The 24,043-nt window shown below is 41.0% G+C and overlaps 1 protein-coding gene and 1 pseudogene across 2 annotated transcripts; one reads left to right on the top strand and one right to left on the bottom strand.

Annotated features, from left to right (window-relative positions):
- Positions 1-726: 726 nt before the first annotated feature.
- Positions 727-1,957, bottom strand: LOC118387754 (purpurin-like; annotated as a pseudogene).
- LOC118387752 (rod cGMP-specific 3',5'-cyclic phosphodiesterase subunit beta-like) lies at positions 1,858-22,735 on the top strand. 2 transcript variants are annotated; one of them, XM_035776435.2, is made up of 24 exons: positions 1,858-1,995; positions 7,332-7,659; positions 7,957-8,472; positions 9,210-9,362; positions 9,735-9,824; positions 10,001-10,141; positions 14,345-14,419; positions 14,545-14,609; positions 15,125-15,191; positions 15,332-15,379; positions 15,492-15,641; positions 15,975-16,118; positions 16,216-16,281; positions 16,670-16,816; positions 16,970-17,077; positions 17,205-17,314; positions 17,789-17,876; positions 18,016-18,116; positions 18,599-18,706; positions 18,833-18,896; positions 19,013-19,087; positions 19,223-19,306; positions 19,553-19,676; positions 19,794-22,735. In XM_035776435.2, the coding sequence occupies exons 3-24, from the start codon at positions 8,002-8,004 to the stop codon at positions 19,817-19,819; spliced, it is 2,505 nt and encodes an 834-aa protein (XP_035632328.1). In that variant the 5' UTR covers positions 1,858-1,995; positions 7,332-7,659; positions 7,957-8,001; the 3' UTR covers positions 19,820-22,735. The 2 variants fall into 2 exon arrangements, with proteins under 2 accessions (XP_035632328.1, XP_035632325.1); XM_035776432.2 differs by lacking the exon at positions 7,332-7,659 and having other exon boundaries at positions 1,867-1,995.
- The last annotated feature ends 1,308 nt before the right edge of the window (positions 22,736-24,043 follow it).

Raw genomic sequence — 24,043 nt, 5'->3', positions numbered from 1 at the left:
TGTAAATAGGGTATCTGCTTTTTGCTTTTATAAATTTGCAAAATAATCTAAAAGCCTGTTTTCGCTTTGTCATTATGGGCTATTGTGTGTAGATTGCAAAGTTTTTTTTTTTTCATTAATTTTAGAATAAGCCTGTAACGTAACAAGATGTGAAAAATGTGAAAGGGTCTGAATACTTTCTGAAGGCACTGTATATGTGAAACTATTATTATTATTTATTTAATCCATTTTTAGCTCTTGATCAAACATGGATGCAACTCAGAGATTTGTTTAACAAAGACATTTATTTTTACACACACACACACACACACTTTACCCGATTGAGCAGCCCTTCCCTTGAGACAATGGGTGGCAGACCTTTCTCTCCCGCCTTGCAACATGGTCTATTCATTTCTACAGCGCTGCTATGGACCTATCCATCGGCCCTGGATGCCTCATCTCATGCCAGAATGCTTAAGGAATCCGGTTCAGGCTGAGCTGACAATTTAGCAAGCTCCTGTGGAGGAAAGAGAAAAATAACTTATCCCCCTAACCAGACATATCTGCCTAAGAAATTATTCCTGCACTGGGGCATAATGCAGATTGTTGTGAATATTTTCAATCCTTTTTGAACTACAACTCTTAGCTCCCTCTTAGCTTTCATTTATTAATTATGATGCTCTCCTTCATGCTCATTGATATTATCTAGACGTGATCTCATTTAGCCTTTGTTTTCATGCTGTGTCCCTATAGACAAGTGTCCAACTCACCGGAGTGCAGGACAGGCTCGAACAGGCCAGCCATGCAGATCTCCTCCTGTTTCCCATGGACAATGTGCTGGATTGCTGGGGACAGGCCACGGGGGTTACGGGAGAAGATCAGGGAGTAACCATCCTCGCAGCGTCCATCGTCCTTCAGGGTACGGCAGGCGTAGGTATCATAGTCGGTGTCAATCATCCAGTAGTTGTCACCTCCACTGGCCAGGTAGCTAGCCAGTCCCTGGTAGTTCATGAACATCTTGCTGGGGTTGGTGGGGTTAGGCACAGTGTACTGGGTAGCCATGTCAGCGCACACAACACAGAACCTGTCAACACAACAACACACACTCATTTGCACAGAACATATCAACACACTCAAACTCATATTAGCTCTCACGACTTAAAACCAGAGGTCAAACACATATGCACGATCATTGTGATCCATCACTTACAGTGTAAAATGTCTATATTTCCTGTCCACCAATTAACATTTGATTGGTTTCTGCCATAATTCTGTGGTCTATTAGACAAATAGTTTTGACACCAATTAAATTGATATTAATCCACATTCTTCCTTACAACTAGACAATTATTTTAGTATCTGTGTATGCTTTATATGCTAGTTCTTCCAAGTTGATGCAGATCTACTCACCCGAAGAGAGTGACACGTCCCTTGGAGGTGGCGGTCATTGTGCCGTCATCATCGACGGTGTACTCAGCAGAGATGTTGTCCTGGATGGAACAGGCCCGCAGGGTCCTTCTTCTGCAGAGCGTATCACTTCCCAGAATACTTTAACAGAATAAACCAGAGATAGAGAAGATTGAGAAAAACTCAAACAGTTGACGATGAGGCTTGAAATCCAGAGGAGATTCAAAACTTTATTCGGCAGACCATTGTAGTCGTTCGTCTCTTATGCATTTGCATTACACATGATCATAGCCATGTTTATCCGATCATGTTTAAAACTGACATTGTTCACTTGTTTTTAACTGTCTAGGGATGTGACCCCTAATGTGTGCACTGTAGCAAAGCTCACCCTCCGGGGGTCGAAGTCCGCCTTGACTGTGAAGCTGTCTACCACGCAGGAGGCAGACCAGGCGTGTTCCTCGCAGGCCATCAGGACAATGAGGAGAGCCAGCGTTGAAGATTTCAAGCTGCACAGAAGACAGAGTGAGAGAGACAGTGAGGATGAACTGACCACACCAGACAAGATGCACATCAGATCAGGCGAGAGAACCTCAAATGATCTGCTTCTAAGTTAGTAAACATTCAGTGCGTTCCTAGAGACACTGTGGTAGTGTATCCTCGTTGGAGTAAAATGAGGACACACTACTACAGTTCCTAAAGTTCAATGGTCTTTCCGTTACATATTCATAGGGTTGTGAGGTAGAAATGAATGCCATATTTCACATGAAGGTAAGACCCAGATGGAGACACGTAATGAACAATGGTTTAATAATCCAACAGGGACAGGCAATAGACAGGTCAAGGCAGGCAGGGGTCAGTAAACCAGAGGTGGGGAAACAGTACTGGACGGCAGGTAGGCTCAGGGTCAGGGGCAGGCAATAGACAGGTCAAGGCAGGCAGGGGTCAGTAAACCAGAGGTGGGGAAACAGTACCGGACGGCAGGTAGGCTCAGGGTCAGGGGCAGGCAATAGACAGGTCAAGGCAGGCAGGGGTCAGTAAACCAGAGGTGGGGAAACAGTACTGGACGGCAGGTAGGCTCAGGGTCAGGGGCAGGCAATAGACAGGTCAAGGCAGGCAGGGGTCAGTAAACCAGAGGTGGGGAAACAGTACTGGACGGCAGGTAGGCTCAGGGTCAGGGGCAGGCAATAGACAGGTCAAGGCAGGCAGGGGTCAGTAAACCAGAGGTGGGGAAACAGTAAGGTAGGCTCAAAAAAACAAAAGGCAGGGGTAAAATAAAAACAGTGTTTAAAAAAATGGTCAAAATAAAAAAACAGTAAAAAAGGGTCAGGGGCAGGCAATAGACAGGTCAAGGCAGGCAGGGGTCAGTAAACCAGAGGTGGGGAAACAGTACCGGACGTCAGGTAGGCTCAGGGTCAGGGTAGGCAGAGGTCAATAATACAGAGGTTGGGCAAAGGTACAGGTCGGCAGGCAGGCTCAGGGTCAGGCAGAGTGGTCAGGCAGGCGGGGGCCAAAATCAGGAGTTCCAGAAAAATAGAAACGGAAAAGCAGGAGCTGAGAACAATAATGCTGGTTGACTTGACGAACTGGCAACAGACAAACAGAGAACACAGGTATAAATACACAGGGAATAATGGGGAAGATGGGCAACACCTGGAGGGGGGTGGAGACAATCAGAAAGACAGGTGAAACAGATCAGGGTGTGACACATGCACATGTTTTTAAGAACAAAAATAGGTGGCAGGTTTGAATCCTGAGCAGAAGGCCTCAGACATAAAAAAGCAAAACTCATTCTTAGCTTGCTAGTATCTTCCAAAAACAATTCATACTGTATTTAAGAACAATATTTACATTTTCAGTGAGATAATCAAGTCCTATAATAGCATGAAATATATTCATGGGTCCTCTCCATCAAGATGCTGGACCTTACCTGTCTTAGTGAGGATGAGCAGTGTGTAGAATTCCGTGTTTTGTGGTTGTCCGTTAAGGATTTGGAATCTCTTGTGTTTGGGGCCCTTTATGCACAGTGAACACAGACAAGGGTACTGATTATTTTTCACTTCTTGTAAGTAAATAAGGTGCTTAAATCACGGGTTAATCCGGTTGGTGATTTTCTGACTATAATCTGGCTTCGCTTCTGAATCCGCCCATGCCTCCCGTAAAAACAATTAGGGCTTTATGCAACTGTGAAGACACACACACACACACATTTACGATGGGAAAATATATTGTCCAAACACTAAGGATCATTAGGATTAGAGAAATCATACCCCAGCACATGCTGGAACACAACAACTAATGAGCATTAGTTATTGTGTTCCAGCACGTAAATCCTTACTGCTGATGATAGAATACTACCACCAGCACTGCTTTGTAGACCTTGAGACTAGTTTGGAGATCCTGGAGTATGATTAAACAGCCAGCAGGCTAAAATAGTATTTTGGAAATTAAATGTAGGGTTATGTGAAGCGCCACTTGAGAGGCATCCCTAACCATCAATATTGTAGTGTCATCTACCAGCCAGATCGCTCTCTGTCAAAACTATTGCTTTCAAATGTTTTGAACCTTGGTGCTCTATGTGTTGTTCTAATCAGTCCTGATAATTGAGTTGCTAAAGGCCTGAAGCTGTATTGTGTGAGCTAGTGTTACACTAGGCTTTGTTTGGCTCTGATGTACATGACTAGCGTGGTGAAACAGCTTTAAGGTTATTTACTGTATGTGTTGTGCTCCATGGAGTCCGTGTACAAACTCAGCGGAACAAACGTGATGCAGTAAACACACACACACACACACACACACACACACACACACACACACACACACACACACACACACACACACACACACACACACACACACACACACACACACACACACACACACACACACACACACACACACACACACACAAGCAGTGCCATGTGAGTCACCATGATCTTAGTTATTTAAGAATCTGTTTTTACATAACATGTCCATTTTTACCACCAGCATTTTCTGTCTGAATGGAGTGTCTGCTGAGGCTATTCTTATCCCCCTGTTACCAGTAAAAGACAATGTGCACTCTAAGGTGAAATCCCACTACTGGGTGTTTCTTGCCAGCTGTCTGGAACTTTCTGTAGTTCTCTAGAGACACCTGGCTCTGAGGAGTGGCTACGTGTGGCTGTAGACACAGGGGATGATGGCAAGAGGCTGAACAAGAGGCATGGGTCTGAATGATTGGCTAACGGGCCCAGCAGAGAAGTACCACCACTACTCAGCCCCTCTTCATTCACTCTCCATTCATTTAATTAAAGGCACTTCTGGGTAGTTAGAGCATTGTGTACTGTACTTCTGGCACTACTCTGAGGCATTACACACAATATTATGGTCTATTTCCTGAATAGCTCTTTAGGCATTAGTAGTTGTTGAGAGATCTTTAGTTGTTTTGTACTTCTTTAGTTGTTCTGTAGTTCTTTAGTTATTCTGTAGTTCTTTAGTTTTTCTGTAGTTCTTTAGTTATTCTGGGGTTCTTTAGTTATTCTGGGGTTCTTTAGTTATTCTGTAGTTCTTTAGTTGTTCTGTGGTTCATTAGTTATTCTGTAGTTCTTTAGTTTTTCTGTAGTTCTTTAGTTATTCTGGGGTTCTTTAGTTGTTCTGTAGTTCTTTAGTTATTCTGTTGCTCTTTAGTTATTTTGTAGTTCTTTAGTTTTTCTGTAGTTCTTTAGTTATTCTGGGGTTCTTTAGTTGTTCTTTAGTTTTTCTGTAGTTCTTTAGTTATTCTGTAGTTCTTTAGTTGTTCTGTAGTTCTTTAGTTTTTCTGTAGTTCTTTAGTTATTCTGGGGTTCTTTAGTTGTTCTGTAGTTCTTTAGTTATTCTGTAGTTCATTAGTTATTCTGTGGTTCATTAGTTATTCTGTGGTTCTTTAGTTATTCTGTAGTTCTTTAGTTATTCTGTAGTTCTTTAGTTTTTCTGTAGTTCTTTAGTTACTCTGTAGTTCTTTAGTTATTCTGGGGTTCTTTAGTTATTCTGGGGTTCATTAGTTATTCTGTAGTTCTTTAGTTATTCTGTGGTTCATTAGTTATTCTGTAGTTATTTTGTTGTTCTGTAGTTCTTTAGTTGTTCTTGTCACGACTCCTACCGAAGGTGGCCCCCTTCCTGTTCGGGTGGCGCTCGGCGGTCGTCGTCACCAGCCTACGAGCTGCCACTGATTCCTTTTTTCCCCTTTTCTGTTTATTGGTTTCACCTGTGTTTAGTTTAGGCTGATTGGTTGGGCTTTATTTACCAGCCGGCCCGCCCGCCTGCTGGTTGTGCGGGATTATTTCAATGTACATGTGTACACGGCTGCATGTCACGGTTGTCCGTGTGTTTGGGTTTTTGCTGGACTGTTTAAGTCCCCCATGTTTGGGCATTTGTTTTGGTTGGCGTCTGTTCACCGTTGTGGTGCATTAAAAGTGAGCGCTACCCTAAACTCTCTGCTTCCCGCGCCTGACTTCTTCCCCACTACACCCCGGGCGTTACAGTTCTGTAGTTCTTTAGTTGTTCTGTAGTCCTTTTAAAAGCCACATACTGTGCTGGCAAACGACAAGCTGATGGCTGTACTATATTTATACTTGGAAACACGTACTTGATCTAAGACTGGAAGATTTTTGACATGTCTGTTTATAGCATACAGTATTGTACTGCGTCAGACCGTCCACAGCCCTTTCTGTGCTGATGTTCAATGTCGGCATTTTGGTTACCATTTTACAGTGTGTATAGGTGTGTTGTTGCTCTTTATTCATTTGTACCTTAGGTGAAGAGGCTGAGAGGGAGCATACATTTGCCGAATATTTCTGACATATCAAATTAATTGAACTGACATTTTAAAAATTCCAGGGGCAGTAAAAGATAACAGAAGGTGTATGACAAACAAGTAATGGTTCTACTACTTACTGGTTAAACTTAATCTTTTGAATACAATTTTGACGGCATGAATATCAATGGCATGGTCAGCTTCAGCAGCAGTGATTAACAGTAGAAGTTCAATTAGCTTGGCCCTTCGTATAAGCCGGCTGCCATCTTGTGTTGTGGTGTTGCACTGTATTTCTAGGGTGAAATATGGGCCACGCACAATGGACGTAATGCACCACAAGGGGTCAACAGTTCATTGGCAACAAACAGGTCACGTAAAGGCTTGCAATGGCTGGATTAATATGTTAGTATCATTAAATGTGTACATTGGTTAAATCCCTCATCTCCATTTGAGGTTTGCGATGAAAGAACTGTTTAATTCATTCGATATGTGGTCCTTCTGTAGCTCAGTTGGTAGAGCATGGTGCTTGTAACGCCAGGGTAGTGGGTTCGATCCCCGGGACCACCCATACGTAGAATGTATGCACACATGACTGTAAGTCGCTTTGGATAAAAGCGTCTGCTAAATGGCATATATTATAAAGTAATAGTAGTTATATCCAACGTAATATTGAATAACAAACATGAGAGACTATACTGTTTTACACACACTCATAAGCAAATGCTTGTAAGCACGCACCCTCGTAAAGGAAGTCAGACGCAGGTTCATAGGAATGAAATGTATGCCTATGCATGTGCACATACGTGGCACAGTACATATCACATGCACACAGACAGACACACCTCCCTCGCCAGCCTTGTCTCTCTCACAGGTAGCAGATCTGATAGTATGAATCTATTCATGTGGAGATTATCCAGCTGACCTTTTGTATAAGATGGTTAAGGAACCTTAATATAGCCGGTGTGGAAAGATTAATGGCATTTTATCATCGGGCTTGTCTTATTGTCTCATAGACCCCCATACGTGTCTGTCTCTCACTTAATCATGTAATATGTAATATTGTAATTGGATGATAAAAACAGATACTGCAGCAAGTAAGGCTACTGTGTTAATTTTTAAAAATAAAATCTAAAAGCTTAAATGAATATAACTAACAAATCTTTTTCTGCTTCTGAAGGCTACAACCGGCAGAGGCCTGTGAAAGATCCCATAGCAGTGGTACTGACTGAGGACAACAGAATTGGGGTGCTGAGATAATCAACTAGTGGCCTGGTTAAATAGGGCTTAGCAACGAGGAGTGCTTTTTTTTTTATTAAATAAGAAAGTTAAGAGCTTGTGTGTGTGGTGCCTGCCTGGGGCAAGAGCAGGCTACAGTTGGAGACAAACCAAACGGGGGGACATCTTAAGGCTAACTGCTTTCAGACATGTGCCTCCTTCGAGGGAGTCCGGATCTCTTTTCCTTCAGGCTCGTTTTCTAAACCTGGCGAGGGGCGAAAGAAGAGGAGGTAATCAGCCAATGAAAGGACTGGGTTGGCCTCCTTCATAGAGATCACCTGATCAGTTTTGCATGAGCAGATCCTGGCTCACCTTCAACACTATTAAGAGAAAAGCTTGCTGATGACAATGGGATTGGACTCAGCCCTCCCTCCCCTGCCATTGCAAGTGTCTCCTCTGTTCACACCAGGACCTAACTAACGTGCCTGCCCTCTTTTTAAGGGAGTTTGGGGATTACATAGTGTGAACTTGCCCTCTTTTTTTATTTGCTAGTAATCAATAGATCATTGGTTTTGTCGTCTTTTTAGAGACCGTGGTTTGAAGACTGGGACTGGGGGAGAACCTAACCCAAGATGAGTGCGACGAAGGAAGATGTTGAGAAGTTCCTGGATGGGAACCCGGCTTTCGCCCAGGGCTACTTCAACAAGAAGCTCACACCGGGGACCCTCTCTGTGATGGCAGGCATCTCGGAGTCCAAGGTGGACTTTGGGATGTTACAGGAGCTGGGTCAGATAGAGGAAGGCCAGATCCTGTTCGACCTGATCAAAGAAATGCAGGAGAACGTGAACATGGAGAAAGTGGTGTTTAAGATTCTGAAGAGGATCGTCGCCCTGATCCAAGCTGACCGCTGCAGCCTGTTCATGTACCGGGAGAGGAACGGCATCGCGGAGCTGGCCACTCGTCTCTTCAACATCACTACAGAGTCAGAGCTGGACGACTGTGTGGTGCACCCTGACCATGAGATCGTCTTCCCCCTGGACCTTGGGGTGGTGGGAAATGTGGCCCAGACCAAGAAACACGTCAATTTGAAAGATGTCAATGAGGTAAGAGTCAGATGGGGAAAATAAGGATAAATGTTGTGGTAGTGATGAGAACAGACAGTGTCCCAGAGGCTAGTGAGAGCCAGTGAGATTGTGTTAATAGTCTTTTACAAGGGCCTTGTCATACGCTCCTACATGATATCATCTTCTATCTATACCAAAATAAATAGATGCATCACGTTTATGTTCAGCCAGAGAGAAAAGTGAATAGTTATTTAATACGTGCCTATCCGAATGTACACATATAGTTAAAATTGTGTTTTTTGCTAAAACGCAGTGACACACAAAGTGGTATCGCAACTATACAGTACTGTGGGGATCTTCTAAATGTATATCTGGAGACAATATAAATCCTCTTGACAGATGTAATCCAGTTATTGTATATCCCTTGACCCCCTGTTGTAACTGGGATTAGGGCACCTGTTCTGGGGCATTTACACTAGGGTCAGCAGGAAGCTAACACGGTTCAAATTAATTTAGATTTCACATTGCCCAGATTTACATTCACCCTTGATAATGGAGCGTACTTCTTAACCGAGCAGTTATAATTCTTTAATAAATTGTGTTTTGTCTTTGAATATGCCAGAGGAAAACATGTATTAATCTGTGGTCTATAATGACATGCCAACTGAAAAAAGGCTCAAAACCAAGGCCATGTACTGGCTCATAGACAGACCCGTCTTAACACATCCATGTGGGATCTCTGAAGTCTGTGATTTGTTTTGTTTTCTGCCATACAGAGCAGTCACTTCAGCTCATTCGTCGATGACCTGACAGAGTACAAGACCAGGAACATTTTAGCCTCGCCCATCATGAACGGAGAGGATGTGGTGGCTGTGATCATGGCCCTGAACAAGACCACTGGACCACACTTCACCACTGAGGATGAGGATGTGAGTACTGAGGACGAAGGCTCTCTAAGAATAGGACCTACACACGTCCAAGTGTCAGTGTCACAATGGAAATACTAAGAGGAGGTTATTGCATGAATAAGTTGAGGATGAGGAATCAACAGGTTTTCCCCCTTCCCAAAGTGAATTTACTCAAAGCGTACGTGGCATATAAACACTGACTGATGTTGTAGAACACAAGTGTGTCCATCAAACAAGCACAGGGAACACATACAAACTGTGCCATTGCTGCCTAAAAGAAGAGGAAGGTCACATTCACTCACACCTGATGTTTTCAAATTTCCTCTACCACCTTGATTACACATCAATGCATGTATTTCCCTTTAACAATATTTCACATTTTTGATCTCCCAGCTTTTTTTGAAGTATCTCAGAATAGCCACTTTGAACCTGAAGATTTACCAGCTGAACTACCTGTACAACTGTGAGACGCGAAAAGGACAGGTGAGTCTGCTGTCTGCACTGATATTCAGAGGAATTACTAGTTGTAGATGACAATATGGTGAACACACAAAAAAGGCCTTTTGATTTCATTATTTAGCTTTCACACATTTAATGATATCTCAACCAACTGGTTATTAGCTGATCCTTCGTGGTTGTTGTTTTTCTGTCGGGTATAGGTCCTGTTGTGGTCTGCCAACAAGGTGTTTGAGGAGCTGACAGACATTGAGAGACAGTTCCACAAAGCCCTGTATACAGTGCGGGCCTACCTGAACTGTGACAGGTACTCTGTGGGCCTATTGGACATGACCAAGGAGAAGGTGGGTGACACTGTCTGCACGTAGCCGGGCCATTCCTGAATAGCGGTATTGTCTTAAGCCTTCGAAGGTTTTTATTGATCTATAATATATATTCAGTATTTTTGTTTAATTTCTTGCATTCAAAATAATAGGTATCCTCAAAACATGTCACTACAACTCCACTCATCACTTCTGGAACAAGACAATTTGCTTGCCCTAAGTACTTTAAACCATGCACAAACATAATGTTTTGCAACATAAAGGACTTGCATTATGTTTCATCACTGATAAACAGTTTACGTGTGATATGTAACTATGTGTGATTTTAAAGTGTTTCTCATGGTTGCGAAGGTGAGGGACGTACAGTAAAAGCCACCGCAGTTCAAGAATGATCCAGCCATTTAGTCATCATAAAGAATAGTTATTATGGGTCTCCTCTAGTAATACTGTAGCCCACAAAACATAGCTCTAGCAGTATTTGTTCACCTACAGCACTACAGTGCCTTCAGAAAGTACTCAGAACCCTTGACATTTTGCCCATTTTGTTGTGTTACAGCCTGAATTTAAAATAATAAAACTGAGATTATTGTTCACTGGCCTACACACAATACCCAATCATGTCAAAGTGGACTTATGTTTTTAGAATGTTTACAAATTTATTAAAAATGAAAAGCAGAAATGTATTGTGTTAATTAATAAGTATTCAACCCCTTTGTTTTGGCAAACCTAAATAAGTTCAGGAGTAAAAGTTTGCTTAACAAGTGTCATTAATAAGTTGCATGGGCTCACTCTGTGTGTAATAATAGTGTTTAACATGATTTTTGAATGAATACTTACTTCTCTGTAACTCGTAACATACGATTTCAAACACAGATTCAACCAGGGAGGTTTTCCAATGCCTCGAAACTAAGGTCACCTATTGGTAGATGGGTAAAAAATAAAATAAAAAGCAGACATTGAATATCCCTTTGAGAATAGTGAAGTTCAATGGCGGTCAGTGGCATTAAATATGTTAATATGTGAAATGTTTTTTTTTATGAGCATGGCCTTATTTCTATTACAGCATATTGGACGACTGTATTCCATTCACCCAGCTCAATGTAACATTGATAGGTTTAGGCTACTACATGACACTAGAATTGTCCCTGTACCTATCATAAGGTTGCTACAACCTAGCCTATGAATGAAAGTTTACAACGTTAGGTGCACAGGTCGAGAGAAAAAATAAAGTAATCAAGGTGACAGACAGTGACACATTCAACACTGCCATGCACACTCTTGCCTGCGTCTAGCTGATCGTGGGTGTAATCATTAGTCCAACAGTTGCAAACAATAGTTTCTATTAGACAAATTCAGGTATGTTTATCCCTGTTTCATTCCGTTAAAGAAACGTTTTTTCAACAGAATCAGCGGAATTAATAAACCCCTGATCACACGCGAACACAGTTCACTTTCATAGCAGCCACATACAAACAGCATGATCATTTTCCGTGTAGAATTCCTTCTCGCATCTATGTGCTCTGTTCTCACCTTTTCCTTTTGCTTGTGGACTTCAGTGAACAACACATCAGTCGTCTGTGAACAGGCGGGAAAAAAACATAATATCATAACCGCTAAACGCTACACACAGCCTTGTTATCACCATATTAGCTAACGTCATAGTTAGCTAACATAGCTACTAGAATTAACGTGTTCATTAACCTGCTACAATCATGCAGTACAGTGTACAGTGTACAGTCAGCAAGCAGTTTAGCAGTTACAGCGGCAGGCCCCGGTGGAAATAAATGAATAAAACCAAACGCTTACCTTGACTTGGAAGAGTTCCAGTTTTGGATAGATATAGCCAACTAGCTAACATAGCATCCCGCTCTGTTTTAGTCGGGTGTTTGAGTAGGATACAGCAGCATTTGCTAGCTAAGAGAAAGAAAAATACAACAAAATATAGCTCTCTCTATCTCTCGCTTGCTTCTCCTTCATTTTTAAAGAAATGTATTTGATCAAAACTGTTCAAATATTATCTTTCTCTTTATTTGTTTCAACTACTCACCTCACTACATACACTGCAGTGCTAGATAACTGTAGCTTACGCTTTCAGCTAGGGGTGTGCTGAATAGTTGGACAAAACGAGTATCATAACGGATATGTATATCTGTATACATTATGATCAGAGTATTTTTGTATTCATCCATGATCGGGAAGAAGTAATGTTCATATGCCAGCACGTATCTTTCTCATGTATGTCGGTCACGTGCGAGGTTCTACGTGGTCTAAATAACTCAACTGGCTGTCTGTAAAGAGAAGGGCAGGCTGTACGTTGATCCTGTGGTTCTGATTGGATAGAGGGAAACTATATTTCTCCATCCACTCGCTTCATAATTTCACCCGATCAGTTTTCCTCTTTTTGAGCTGATCATTTAGATTGCTGCTGCCTGGCTGCTACTTTGATAAATCACATGGCGAGGACGTTTGCTATCAAGCTGTCAATTTGGATAATATCTCACGGATTCTGACTGAGTGACAAACTTGGCTGCCAGCAGCAAATTGAGGCCAGACAGACACACACACACACACACACACACCCCTCCGCGCGCTGCTCTGAATCTGTAGCTTCTTTGCAGGAATTTGGCCAACATCTATTTAGGCATATTAAAAGTATGGCCATGTCGGCACACCTGCTTTCAGTACTATAATCAATCTCTGATCCATTGATTGGGTGGACAACATGTCAGTTCATGTTACAAGACCTCTGATAGGTTGAAGGATGTCTTCCGGAAGTTGTCATAAATACTGTGTAAGTCTATGGAAGGGAGTGAGGACCATGAGCCTCCTAGGTTTTGTATTGAAGTCAGTGTACCCAGAGGAGGATGGAAACTAGCTGTCCTCCAGCTACACCACGGTACTACCCTACAGAGTGCTGTTGAGGCTACTGTCGACCTTCATTGCAAAACAGTGTGTTTTAATCAATTATTTGGTGACGTGAATATATTTAGTATAGTTTTATCTAAAAATTATAACTTTTTTAATGTTTCACTATTTACATTTTTATGAAAATCAATTTGGAGGATGGAGAAAACTAAGGACGGATCAACAACATTGTTGTTACTCCACAATACTAACCTAATCCGCAGAGTGAAAAGAACAACATTTGTATAAAATAAAAATATTCCAAAACATGCATCATGTTGGCAACAAGGCATCCTGTTACGGGTATGCTTGTAATCGTTAAGGACTGGGGAGTTTTTCAGGATAGAAAATCAACTGAATAGAGCTAAGCACAGGCAAAATCCTAGAGGAAAACCTGGTACAGTCTGATTTCCACGAGACATTGGGAGATCAATTCACCTTTCAGCAGGATAATAATCTAAAACACAATGGCAAATCTACCTTGGAGTTGCTTACCAAGAAGACAGTGAATGTTCCTGAGTGGTTTTGACTTAAATTGTCTTGAAAATCTATTGCAAGACTTGAAAAGGTTTGTCTAGCAAATATTTCACAATCCGGATGTGTAAAGCTCTTAGAGACTTACCCAGAAAGACTCATAGCTGTAAACACTGCCAAAGGTATTCTAACATGTATTGACTCAGGGGTGTGAATGCTTATGTAAATGAGATATTTCTGTATTTCATTTTCAATAAATTTGCAAAAATGTCTAAAAACAGTTATTCACTTTGACATTGTGGGGTATTGTGTGTAATAATTTATTTAATCCATTTTGATTTCAGGCTGTAAAACAACCAAATGTGGAGGCTCTGCAGTGGCGGATTTAGGTATAGGTGACATGGGCACCCGCACAAAATGTTTTGGAATGGTGACATTTGCATGATCGGTTTTCTATCACTCATTTGAACATCACGTCAATGATATGATGTCACCGTGTGGGACTGTGGGTCAATGAACCTTGTCGGTGTGGGCGCCCTGATTCTAGTTTGTGAGCTAGGCAGACAACTGCCTGGGAAGGTCTCCCACTCAGAAGTACGAGATGAGGAGGGGGGCTGGGGTAGGTTCGAGATGGGGAGGGGGGCTGGGGTAGGTCCCCACTGGAAGCCTGAGGTAGGGGGACCGGGGGAATGGGCGGACCTCTAACTTTGTACAGTACTAATGTGTGTGTTTGGGGGTGGGGGGTGCCTAGGGAGCCATACAAGCTAGAACCGCCACTGAGGCTCTGTAATATTATTAATATGCTGTGTCTGAAAATCCATCTGTGTTATTGCTTTGTTCCTATAGGAGTTCTTTGACATCTGGCCAGTGTTGATGGGAGACCAGCCCCCTTACTCTGGACCTCTTACCCCTGATGGCAGAGTAAGTGTTCATAACTATCTACTTATTATCCTATGAACTGGTCTTTACCTTTTTGCCTTTGTTTTTACAATTTTGTAGTCCTGGTGTGTGATTTTTTTCTGTTTTTCTGTTATCTGTGATTCTAGGAAGTCATATTCTACAAAGTCATTGATTATATTTTGCATGGAAAAGAGGACATCAAAGTTATTGCGTACGTTTATTTAACTTTTCTCTGATCATTAATGTATAGTTGAAGTAGTTTCAACTCTGTATTATCAGACCTGGGTTCAAACACGTGCATTTGAGTAGTTGGCATTATAAATATTTTTTCTGTGTATTTGAGTATTTTTAAATACACAGCCCAAAACAAGTATTTTTATTTGAGTATTTGAATAGTTATTTGTGAACAACAAAAAGTCTACCAAATTGTATTTTAGAGGATTTTCAAATACTTATTTCAAATATAATTTTCAAATACCTTTGTTAAACGCAAGCGAGTGCATTTTAGTCCGTGTATGCACATTTTTCTAATCCTTTCAAAATGTATTTCCAAAGACATAAAAAAAATTCAACTACTTGTCTTTTCAAATAAAATATTTCTGAAAACTTACTTTGAATGTATGTTAAAGTGATTGAGATATCTGAAATAGTATTTGAACCCAGGTCTGTGTTTGATACTGTATAGCAGAATAAACCGTGTGTGTTGTCTGACTGTGTTGTCAACAGGACTCCCACTCTAGAACACTGGGTTTTGTGTACTGGACTTCCCACATATGTGGCTGAAACTGGTCTTGTAAGTTTTTTAACTGGCATTCAGATACCAAGTGTTTGAAACGCTATCAGAATTTGGAATTGACTTGAAAATAACACAATGTTCAAATTGCCATGATTTGCATGTGTGTTGATGCTGTACTCTTTATTTTGAATATCTAGATATGTAACATCATAAATCCCGCAACAGAGGAGATGTTCAAGTTTCAGGTACATTTGCTTCCTCATAAAATCAAGTATCCTTGCATGTGGTTTTAGCAAACAGTTTAGCAACTTGCATAATTCCTGTTGACCATTTACCTTGTGTCTTCCCATAATACAGTCAGAACCCTTGGATGATAGTGGTTGGACCATAAAGAATGTGCTGTCCATGCCAATCGTCAACATGACGGAAGATATCGTGGGCGTGGCTACATTCTACAACAGGAAAGATGGGAAGCCATTCGATCAGCAGGATGAGGAGCTAATGGAGGTACTTTACTGTACTACAGCACGCAACTGTCTTCTCAACAACTCCTCTCTCACAGAGAAGTCGTCAGGTCAAATGGCTCTATAAAGCCTTGTTCTCTGCATTATTTTGTGTAGACCATTAATTTATACAATGCACTGTGGCAGTCAAATGCCTCCCACTCTCTTCACCACATTGACCTGAGTGAACCTACTCTGAATGATAGTGTGATTGTCTGTCTACCCATGCTGGCTTCTGAGTGATCCTACTCTGAATGATAGTGTGATTGTCTGTCTACCCATGCTGGCTTCTGAGAGAACCTACTCTGAATGACATTGTTTCTGCTGGTCTCCCCAGGCTATGACTAACTTCCTGGGCTGGTCCCACCTCAACACAGACACCTATGACAGGATGAAAATGATAGAGAACCGGAAAGACATAGCTCAGGACATGGTGCTCTACCACGTCAAGTGCCGTGATGACGAAATACAGAATATCCTGGTGAAGCCTTGCTCACAGATATACACAGATCTAACCTCCTTTACAAGAGAAGTGTTGTTTTCATATTTCACACTCATTGTTGTTTTATGTATCTTAGAAAACCAGACAGTATTTCAACAGAGAGCCCTGTGACTGTGAAGAGGAAGAGTTCCTGCAGATTCTGGTATTGCTACCTTTTTTTTGTAGAATAACAATTTGGTCATAATCTGGAGGTTGTAGAATTATCTCTGATTTAGTCACTAGAGTATACGTTTAAGTACTGGAACAGTAGGCCTGCATTTGAAAGCTCTAGCTAGATTTATATGGTTGTATAGGATCTTCATTTGATCACCCTGTAGCAGGAAATGTAAAACATATAGTGTATTTGAGGTTTAAAAAGGCTTGATTTTCCCAACAAAAATGCCCATGAATTATTATCGACATAATAATTCAAATGTCCTGTTGCTGCAGGATCATTTTCCTGCTGTAGCAAACTAGCTCAAATTAAGATCCTTCATCTGCATGTTTAGTCTTTGTTAATAATGCCATAATAATCATGCTTTATCACACAGAAAAAAGAACTGCCTGGCCCCAAGAAGTTTGAGATCTATGAGTTCGGGTTCTCTGACTTTGACTGCACAGAGCTGGAGCTGGTGATGTGTGGGATCCAGATGTTCTATGAGGTCGGAGTGGTCAAGAAGTTCCAGGTTCCACAGGAGGTATGGTGCAATCATGATCTGTACTGCGACATCTTTCAGTGCCGGGAAAGTGTCAATTCTGAATGATCTCTGTGCAGTTTGTCGTTAGTTACTTTATTACTCTCCCATACTATCTGTATATGCTCTAACAGGCATCTTTATTTATTTCAACAGGTTCTGGTACGCTTCATGTACTCTATCAGCAAAGGCTACAGGAAAATGCCCTATCACAACTGGCGCCACGGTTTCAATGTCGGACAGACCATGTTCACACTGTTGACGGTAGGAATGCTTACACCTCAGTAATGTACCCTAACATGTTTTCTTACTTGCCAAAAAAGCGTAACTGAAGGCATGATTGAAAGATCTCTAATTCTGAGAGTCAAACGGCTGTATTTTGTTGTGTCAGACAGGGAACATGAAGAGATACTACACAGATCTGGAGGTGATGGCAATGATCACATCTGCTTTCCTCCATGATATCGACCACAGGGGCACCAACAACCTCTACCAGGTGAAGTGAGTACTCCTGGGAATCGCTGCTCTCTTTTCACTCTGCTCTCTGAAAGTTGGTACTGATGTTGGATCTTCATTTGACCAGTATTGTCACAGCAAAAATAATGATTTGACTGTTTAGTCCACTATGTTGCTTGATCGGTGGTTAGGCTATTAGCTAGCCAAACGTATGTTACATGAAAAATGCAATACTGTTAGTGTGCGTTAGTGTGGGTGTGTTAGTGTGGGTTTTCAGTGAATTGATGTAAATCACAGGACAATTGCAGGAAAAAATTCTCAGCAACAAAAGAGTGATCAAAATTAGGATCCTACATCTGTACAACAAGTCCTTAAATGATCTATGGGTCTCTTCTTTTACTCACTCTCTCATCATGACTGAGGCCTTGCATGTAGAGAAGCACCTTGATTAGCTTTGTGTGATGAATAGCTTATGATGAGCTCTTTACAGTGTCTGGTCTGATCTCCCCTCACGAATAGATCTGGTAACCCACTTGCCAAGCTTCACGGCTCATCCGTCCTGGAGAGGCATCATCTAGAATTTAGCAAGTTCCTCCTGGCAGACGAGGTACGTAAGGTTTTTTGTATCTCAGCCATAAATATTCACTACAACAGTAGAACATTTTAGGTCAATTATTTATTTATTTGTACTTTATGCTTCCATGTTGATCACATGCTCTAGTCTAACTCCTCCACCCCCCCCCCAGTCCTTGAATATATACCAGAACCTCAACAGAAGACAGAACGAGCATGCCATCCACCTCATGGACATTGCCATCATTGCAACAGACTTGCAACTCTATTTCAAGTAAGACTTGCAACTCCAATTCAATTAAGGAAAATAATCCTGCAGCAACAGAAAATATTAATTATTATGTGTATTATAATTTATGGATGTTTTTTGAAGGGGTTTACACATTTTTTGTCAGGGAAAATCTAGTCGGACATTTTAAAGTGGAAATTACAACACTGTCTAAAGCTTGAATTCACTACAAGTTTGCATTTCGTGCTGTGCAGGAAAATTCTCCTCCAAAAAAGCGTGATCATATTAAGATCCTACATCTGTATTTACTTAACTGCAATACATATTGTATTCCCCATACAGATCTTAGGAAGAATGTATTGTTGTTAATGTGGACTGTTTTTCTGCATATTAAAAGCACGGATTTAGATACGACGATCAAGCCTACTTAGTCCTGTAAAGTTAAGGGAACAAGATTTCACAATGCAGCGCTTATAACTTTAACTGAATGTGTAAATCTCTGTTTGGACATTTCCCAATGTCACCAGGAAGCGAACAATGTTCCAGAAGATTGTCGACCTATCAAAGACCTACGAAGATGAGAAGAAGTGGGTGGACTGGATGTCCCTGGAGACGACCAGGAAAGAGATTGTCCTGTGAGTGCAGTTCATGGTAGGGGGAGGATAGTAGTGATAGGGGGATATGTAGGATAATAACATGCACATTGGATCTTATTTTAGCATTTCTATTTTACGCTGAACCTTCAATGATTCCCCTCAAAGGGCCATGATGATGACAGCATGTGACTTGTCAGCCCTCACTAAGCCATGGGAGGTACAAAGCAAGGTGAGAACCTCCCTTGATTATATATACGACATTTTAGTAGATGCTTTTGTGTTTCTGTAAGTGAATAAAGCTGTCCAATATAGTGAAATACATTGGACTACCTGGCTTCGTTCCAGGTGGCGCTGTCTGAAGCAGCTGAGTTCTGGGTGCAGGGTGACTTGGAAAGAGAAGTTCTTGAAAATCAACCCATTGTGAGTATATCAACGTGTGTGTGTCTGTTCTTCGGATATCCACATACATTTTTACACATCCAAGATGCCTGATGAAGAACTACGTTTTTTTTTTTATGTGCGTGTGTGTGTTGTTCCTCCCTCCTTTCCAACCAGACAATGATGGACAGAAACTGTGCTGGTGAACTGCCCAAGCTGCAGTGTGGTTTCATTGACTTTGTCTGCACATTTGTCTACAAGGTAACGTCACCGCATGTACTACCACTCCTCCAGACTAGCTACATCTCTCAGCTTCACAGTTACTGCTAAGCACCAAGTAAACCATGAATCAATAGATCTTAGTGTTTGGTCAAATAGTTGGCATACCTTCTATTGGATGTGTAGAATGACCAAATGCACAAATCGTTGCCTTTCAGACAAGCATTATTTGGTGAGATGGCTTGACTGTCAGAAATAGAGCTCTCAAGTTTTTGTTTTGTTGTTTAGGAATTGTCCCGCTTCCATCCGGCCATCCAGCCGATGTATGATGGCATGCTGAACAACAGGAAGGAGTGGAAGGCCAAGCAGGAAGAGTACGAGGCACAACAGGCCATCCTGAAAGCCCAGTCAGGTCAGAGTGGACGATATACTATTGCTCTCTAGTTTAGAGGGCATTTTGTCTGTGCATTAAAAGTAATACAGATGATCCTTAAACATGTATTGTTTTTTGTATTCTTGCTATGTAAAGGGTCCAAGACGTGCTCAGTGTGCTGAAGCTCAGGACCTGTTTTGGAGGTAGGTCACTCCAGGATACATCACAGCCACACAGTCTTACTGCCGGCCGTGGGCAGGACCAGCCTCACCTCAGAACAGCTGTGGAAGGACAGCCTCCCCTCACAGCATCAGAACTTTAGAGAAGAGCCAGAGGGACTCCTTATCAGTCACGCAGCAAGGCCGTTGGATCTTCTGGTTCCAGACCCATGTTGGCACATTATGGCCACAACAGTCAATTTCCTGCCTTCAACTGAAGAGCAGTTATCATTAGTTGCATAGGCATATCCACATTTTGGAAGTTACCCCTTTCACTATGCTTCACGACATTCTGAGGAATCCTTCATGGTCTTAGTGGAGTTCATTTTTGTTTGTACTAACTTTTTTAACGCATGTACGGTAGGTTCCGGAAGGTTTTTATTGACCAATTAAAGGAACAAGAAGTCAACAACTTCTGACATGTTTCCATATGTATGTATAATGTCATTAATATGACACTAAAGCCCTGTTTAAACCAGGTGCCAACATACGTTCTTTGTCCTGATCTAGTCCACATTCTGATTGTGGCCACATTTTCAGACATATGGTATTAAAGTGTGTCTCTTATCCAACCACTGTGTCTGCATTGTGACCAGATTTCCTGGTCCCTACCTGTATGCAATTATTTCCCAGATATTCTTTCCAAATAATATTTATTTATTTGAAGACACATGGCAGAAGTCAATGGTGCTACCTGTCAATGATTTTAGAGGCCAAAATAACGATTATTTAAATGGATTCACTGTGCAGATCAGTCTACACTTCGTAGATATCCAGACACAATGTGTGTCTGACTGCCTCTGGAGGTGGTCAGGAAGAGCTGACCTATGACTGCATTTGTCTAAAATTGTGGGAACAATCAGACTGTGGACAGGATCAGGACAAAGGACACATGTTAGCACCTGTTAGCTCGTTATGATCGCTTTTCATTTTAAACAGGTTACTGTTTCTTAAAAAAAAAATTCGTACAGAATACTGTATGAAATGCACAGGGATACTTTTTACTTTACATTAATATTTTACGCTGTTATTTGTATAGATTTTTAAAACAAGTAGGCTTGTTTTTAGAGTTATCACATTAAAGGTAGACTCAACGATTTGACGTTGCCACGAGCAGCACCGCAGATAGAGATGAGCGAGAAGCAAGATCCCGGTCTAACACGGTCACATACAGTATCTGTGCCTGGGTTTGCTTCATGCTGTTAAGTTGAGCCTCGCGCTTCAACACTCTTAGTTGTTGCGGAAATTGACCCACTTATGGTCTTTACTTTCTACATCTACGTCAGAACGCTGAGTCTACCTTTAAACAACACTTTACCAAATGTTGGTGGATTCATCAAGGATCCAACTTTACTTTTATGTATGTTATAATAACAGTGTAATAACCCGTGACTTACATTGTTCTTTACTCCTTCCTGTCAGTCGTCATTTACATAACTTTCCAGTTTTTCCAGATTTCTATGAAATATGACCTATAATTAAATACAAAATGAGTGAAATAGTTTTCCTTCCAAGAAATGGTAGTTAAAAATAACCTTTTCTGCATTTGAATGGTGTGGGCGTACCCCAACAACAGAATGTTGTGGCATATACCGGCCATAAAAATATGAATGACAAGTAAACAGCTGATTGGCCAGCTCAGCCAATGACCCAACGTGACATGTTAAATGAGGAAATAGCTAGCATTTTTGAGCTGGGGTTTAAGTATTTTTTTCTTTTATTGATGCTTTTGGCCACGAGTACGAGAATAGGACGAGTCAACAACATTATTAGTATGAGTTAACAGAATGAGCTTTTTGTGAGATTTTCACTGGACAATTACTTTAATGGTAATCAAAAGTAGATTATGCAATACTAGGGTATAGGGCTAGCATCCACATATGCCATAAGAAGTACGTTTTATGGTTCTACTTCATTACAGGGTAATGTGACCCCTTGCTGTGGGATGCTAAGTGATGGTTTTGCGGTATATTACTATTGTCCCATGCTGTGTTGGGTGAAATAATGGTGTGTAGCACTTTTAGTACAGCACTGTAAGAGGTGCTGTTATAGAACGACTGCAGTCAAGCAGTTGAAAACAAGTATATTTTCTGTGTGTGTACATTGTCATTTATTGTTCTGAGATAGGAGAGAAAGGAGTTGACATTTTCAGGAAGGTCTGTCCCTGGCTATCAACAGTTAACTAGAAATGCTTCATTTTGAGAAACCCATCGTTTCTCGCTATGTAACTGTTCACTGTTTATAGTTGAATATTTGAATGAGACATACTTTTAGGGTAAAAACAAGATACGGTATGTCTCAGTATATGCATATCTAACAATATTGGATGGATTTTTATATGGTCCAGTCCACTGCGAATAGTGGTCAATGTCCAATCCCTCAGTAAGAGTGATTGAAGCAAGTGGCCTTGATTATGTTACTCTTGAGCCTACTCACTGGATCCATAGAATCTCCTAGTGTTCATTATGAACAGAGGGTAATCCTGCTCTTACAGCAGCCCCACTGTCAATGGGGTACCTATGCTTTTATAGATGGAATCAATTGTAAATAGTCTTCTCCTGTAAATATATTTCAATAATAGTATATTTTTTTTCAGATGATTAATATTTCATTTCCTCTATGAGCGTCAGTGCAACATTATTGTTATGTTCGATCTGTGCCGACATTATAGCATGAAGGGAATATTAAGGACCCTTTTATTAGAAGCAGTAATTATGTACTTCCTCTTTTCAATTCCACCTTCATTAAACATTGCAACAAACATTTTATTCCACAATATGCTGTTAAAAATACTTTAGTGTAGATATGACAAGTTCTAAAGCTCAATGTATGTGTTTTGTCTACAATGACCAAAATAAAGTACATTTATTTTTAAGGATGCATTTTGTCTAATGATATCTTGTTAGTTTTATACAACAGGAAACAATTTAAATATCCATTGTATCCTATTGTTTTTATATTTATATATATTTATATGGACAGAGGTTGGGCCAAAGTATCTGAAGCCTTATTCATGCTCCAGGCCTTAATTCTCAAATCAGTTTTGGAATACTGACTTTCCAAACAGGAAGTTGCAAGTGACCAAATCCAATGTGTGTGTTTAGACATCAGTCATTTGCTGACATGGCTAAGCTAGTTATCATAGTAACGACAGGTGTGCACAGTGGTATAGGCTGATTGGTGGTGGTGCTCGTGCTTCCTATCACTCAAAAGTTGTAGCAAGGATCAAAGGATAAGATGATCCAAACTTTTTTGTGGTTGTTAGCCACAGCAGTCAACTAGCTAGCTAGGTAGCTGTTTATCTTTCCAGCTCATTCACTCATTTGTTCAAATCGAATTTTATGGGTCACATACACATGATTAGCAGATGCTAATGCAAGTGTAGCGAAATGCTTGTGCTTCTAGTTCCAATCTAACAAGTCATCTAACAATTCCCAACAACTACCTAATACACACAAATCTAAAGGGGTGAATGAATGAGAATATGTACAAATAAAAGTATATGGATGAGCGATGGCCGAGGCATCATGTGATATTTTATCTTTATTTAACTAGGCAAGTCAGTTAAGAACAAATTCTTATTTTCAATGACGGCCTAGTGGGTTAACTGCCTGTTCAGGGGAAGGACGACAGATTTGTACCTTGTCAGCTCTGGGATTTGAACTTGCAACCTTTCGGTTACTAGTCCAACACTCTAACCACTAGGCTACCCTGCCGCCCCTTATGATCAATGTAAGATATGTAAACACTATTGAAGTGGAATTATTTAAAGTGCCATTGTTTAAAGTGTCCAGTGATGGGGTCTCAATGTAGGCAGCAGACTCTCTGAGTTAGTGATTGCTGTTTAACAGCCTGATGGCCTTGAGATACAGTTGAAGTCGGAGGTTTACATACACTTAGGTTGGAGTCATTAAAACTCGTTTTTCAACCACTTCACAAATGTCTTCTTAACAAACTATAGTTTTGGCAAGTCGGTTAGGACATCTACTTTATGCATGACACAAATAATTTTTCCAACAATTGTTTTCAGACAGATTACTTCACTTAATCACAATTCCAGTGGGTCAGAAGTTTACATACACTAAGGTGACTGTGGCTTTAGAAGATTCTGATAAATTATGTCAATTAGCCTGAGTCAATTGGAGGTGTACCTGTGGATGTTTTTCAAGGCCTACCTTCAAACTCAAT

The sequence above is a fragment of the Oncorhynchus keta genome, chromosome 9, assembly GCF_023373465.1.
Source record: "Oncorhynchus keta strain PuntledgeMale-10-30-2019 chromosome 9, Oket_V2, whole genome shotgun sequence".
In the NCBI taxonomy this organism is placed as follows: Eukaryota; Metazoa; Chordata; class Actinopteri; order Salmoniformes; family Salmonidae; genus Oncorhynchus; species Oncorhynchus keta.
Note: the sequence above shows the minus strand (reverse complement) of the source record. Positions and strands in the feature narration are given on the sequence as shown.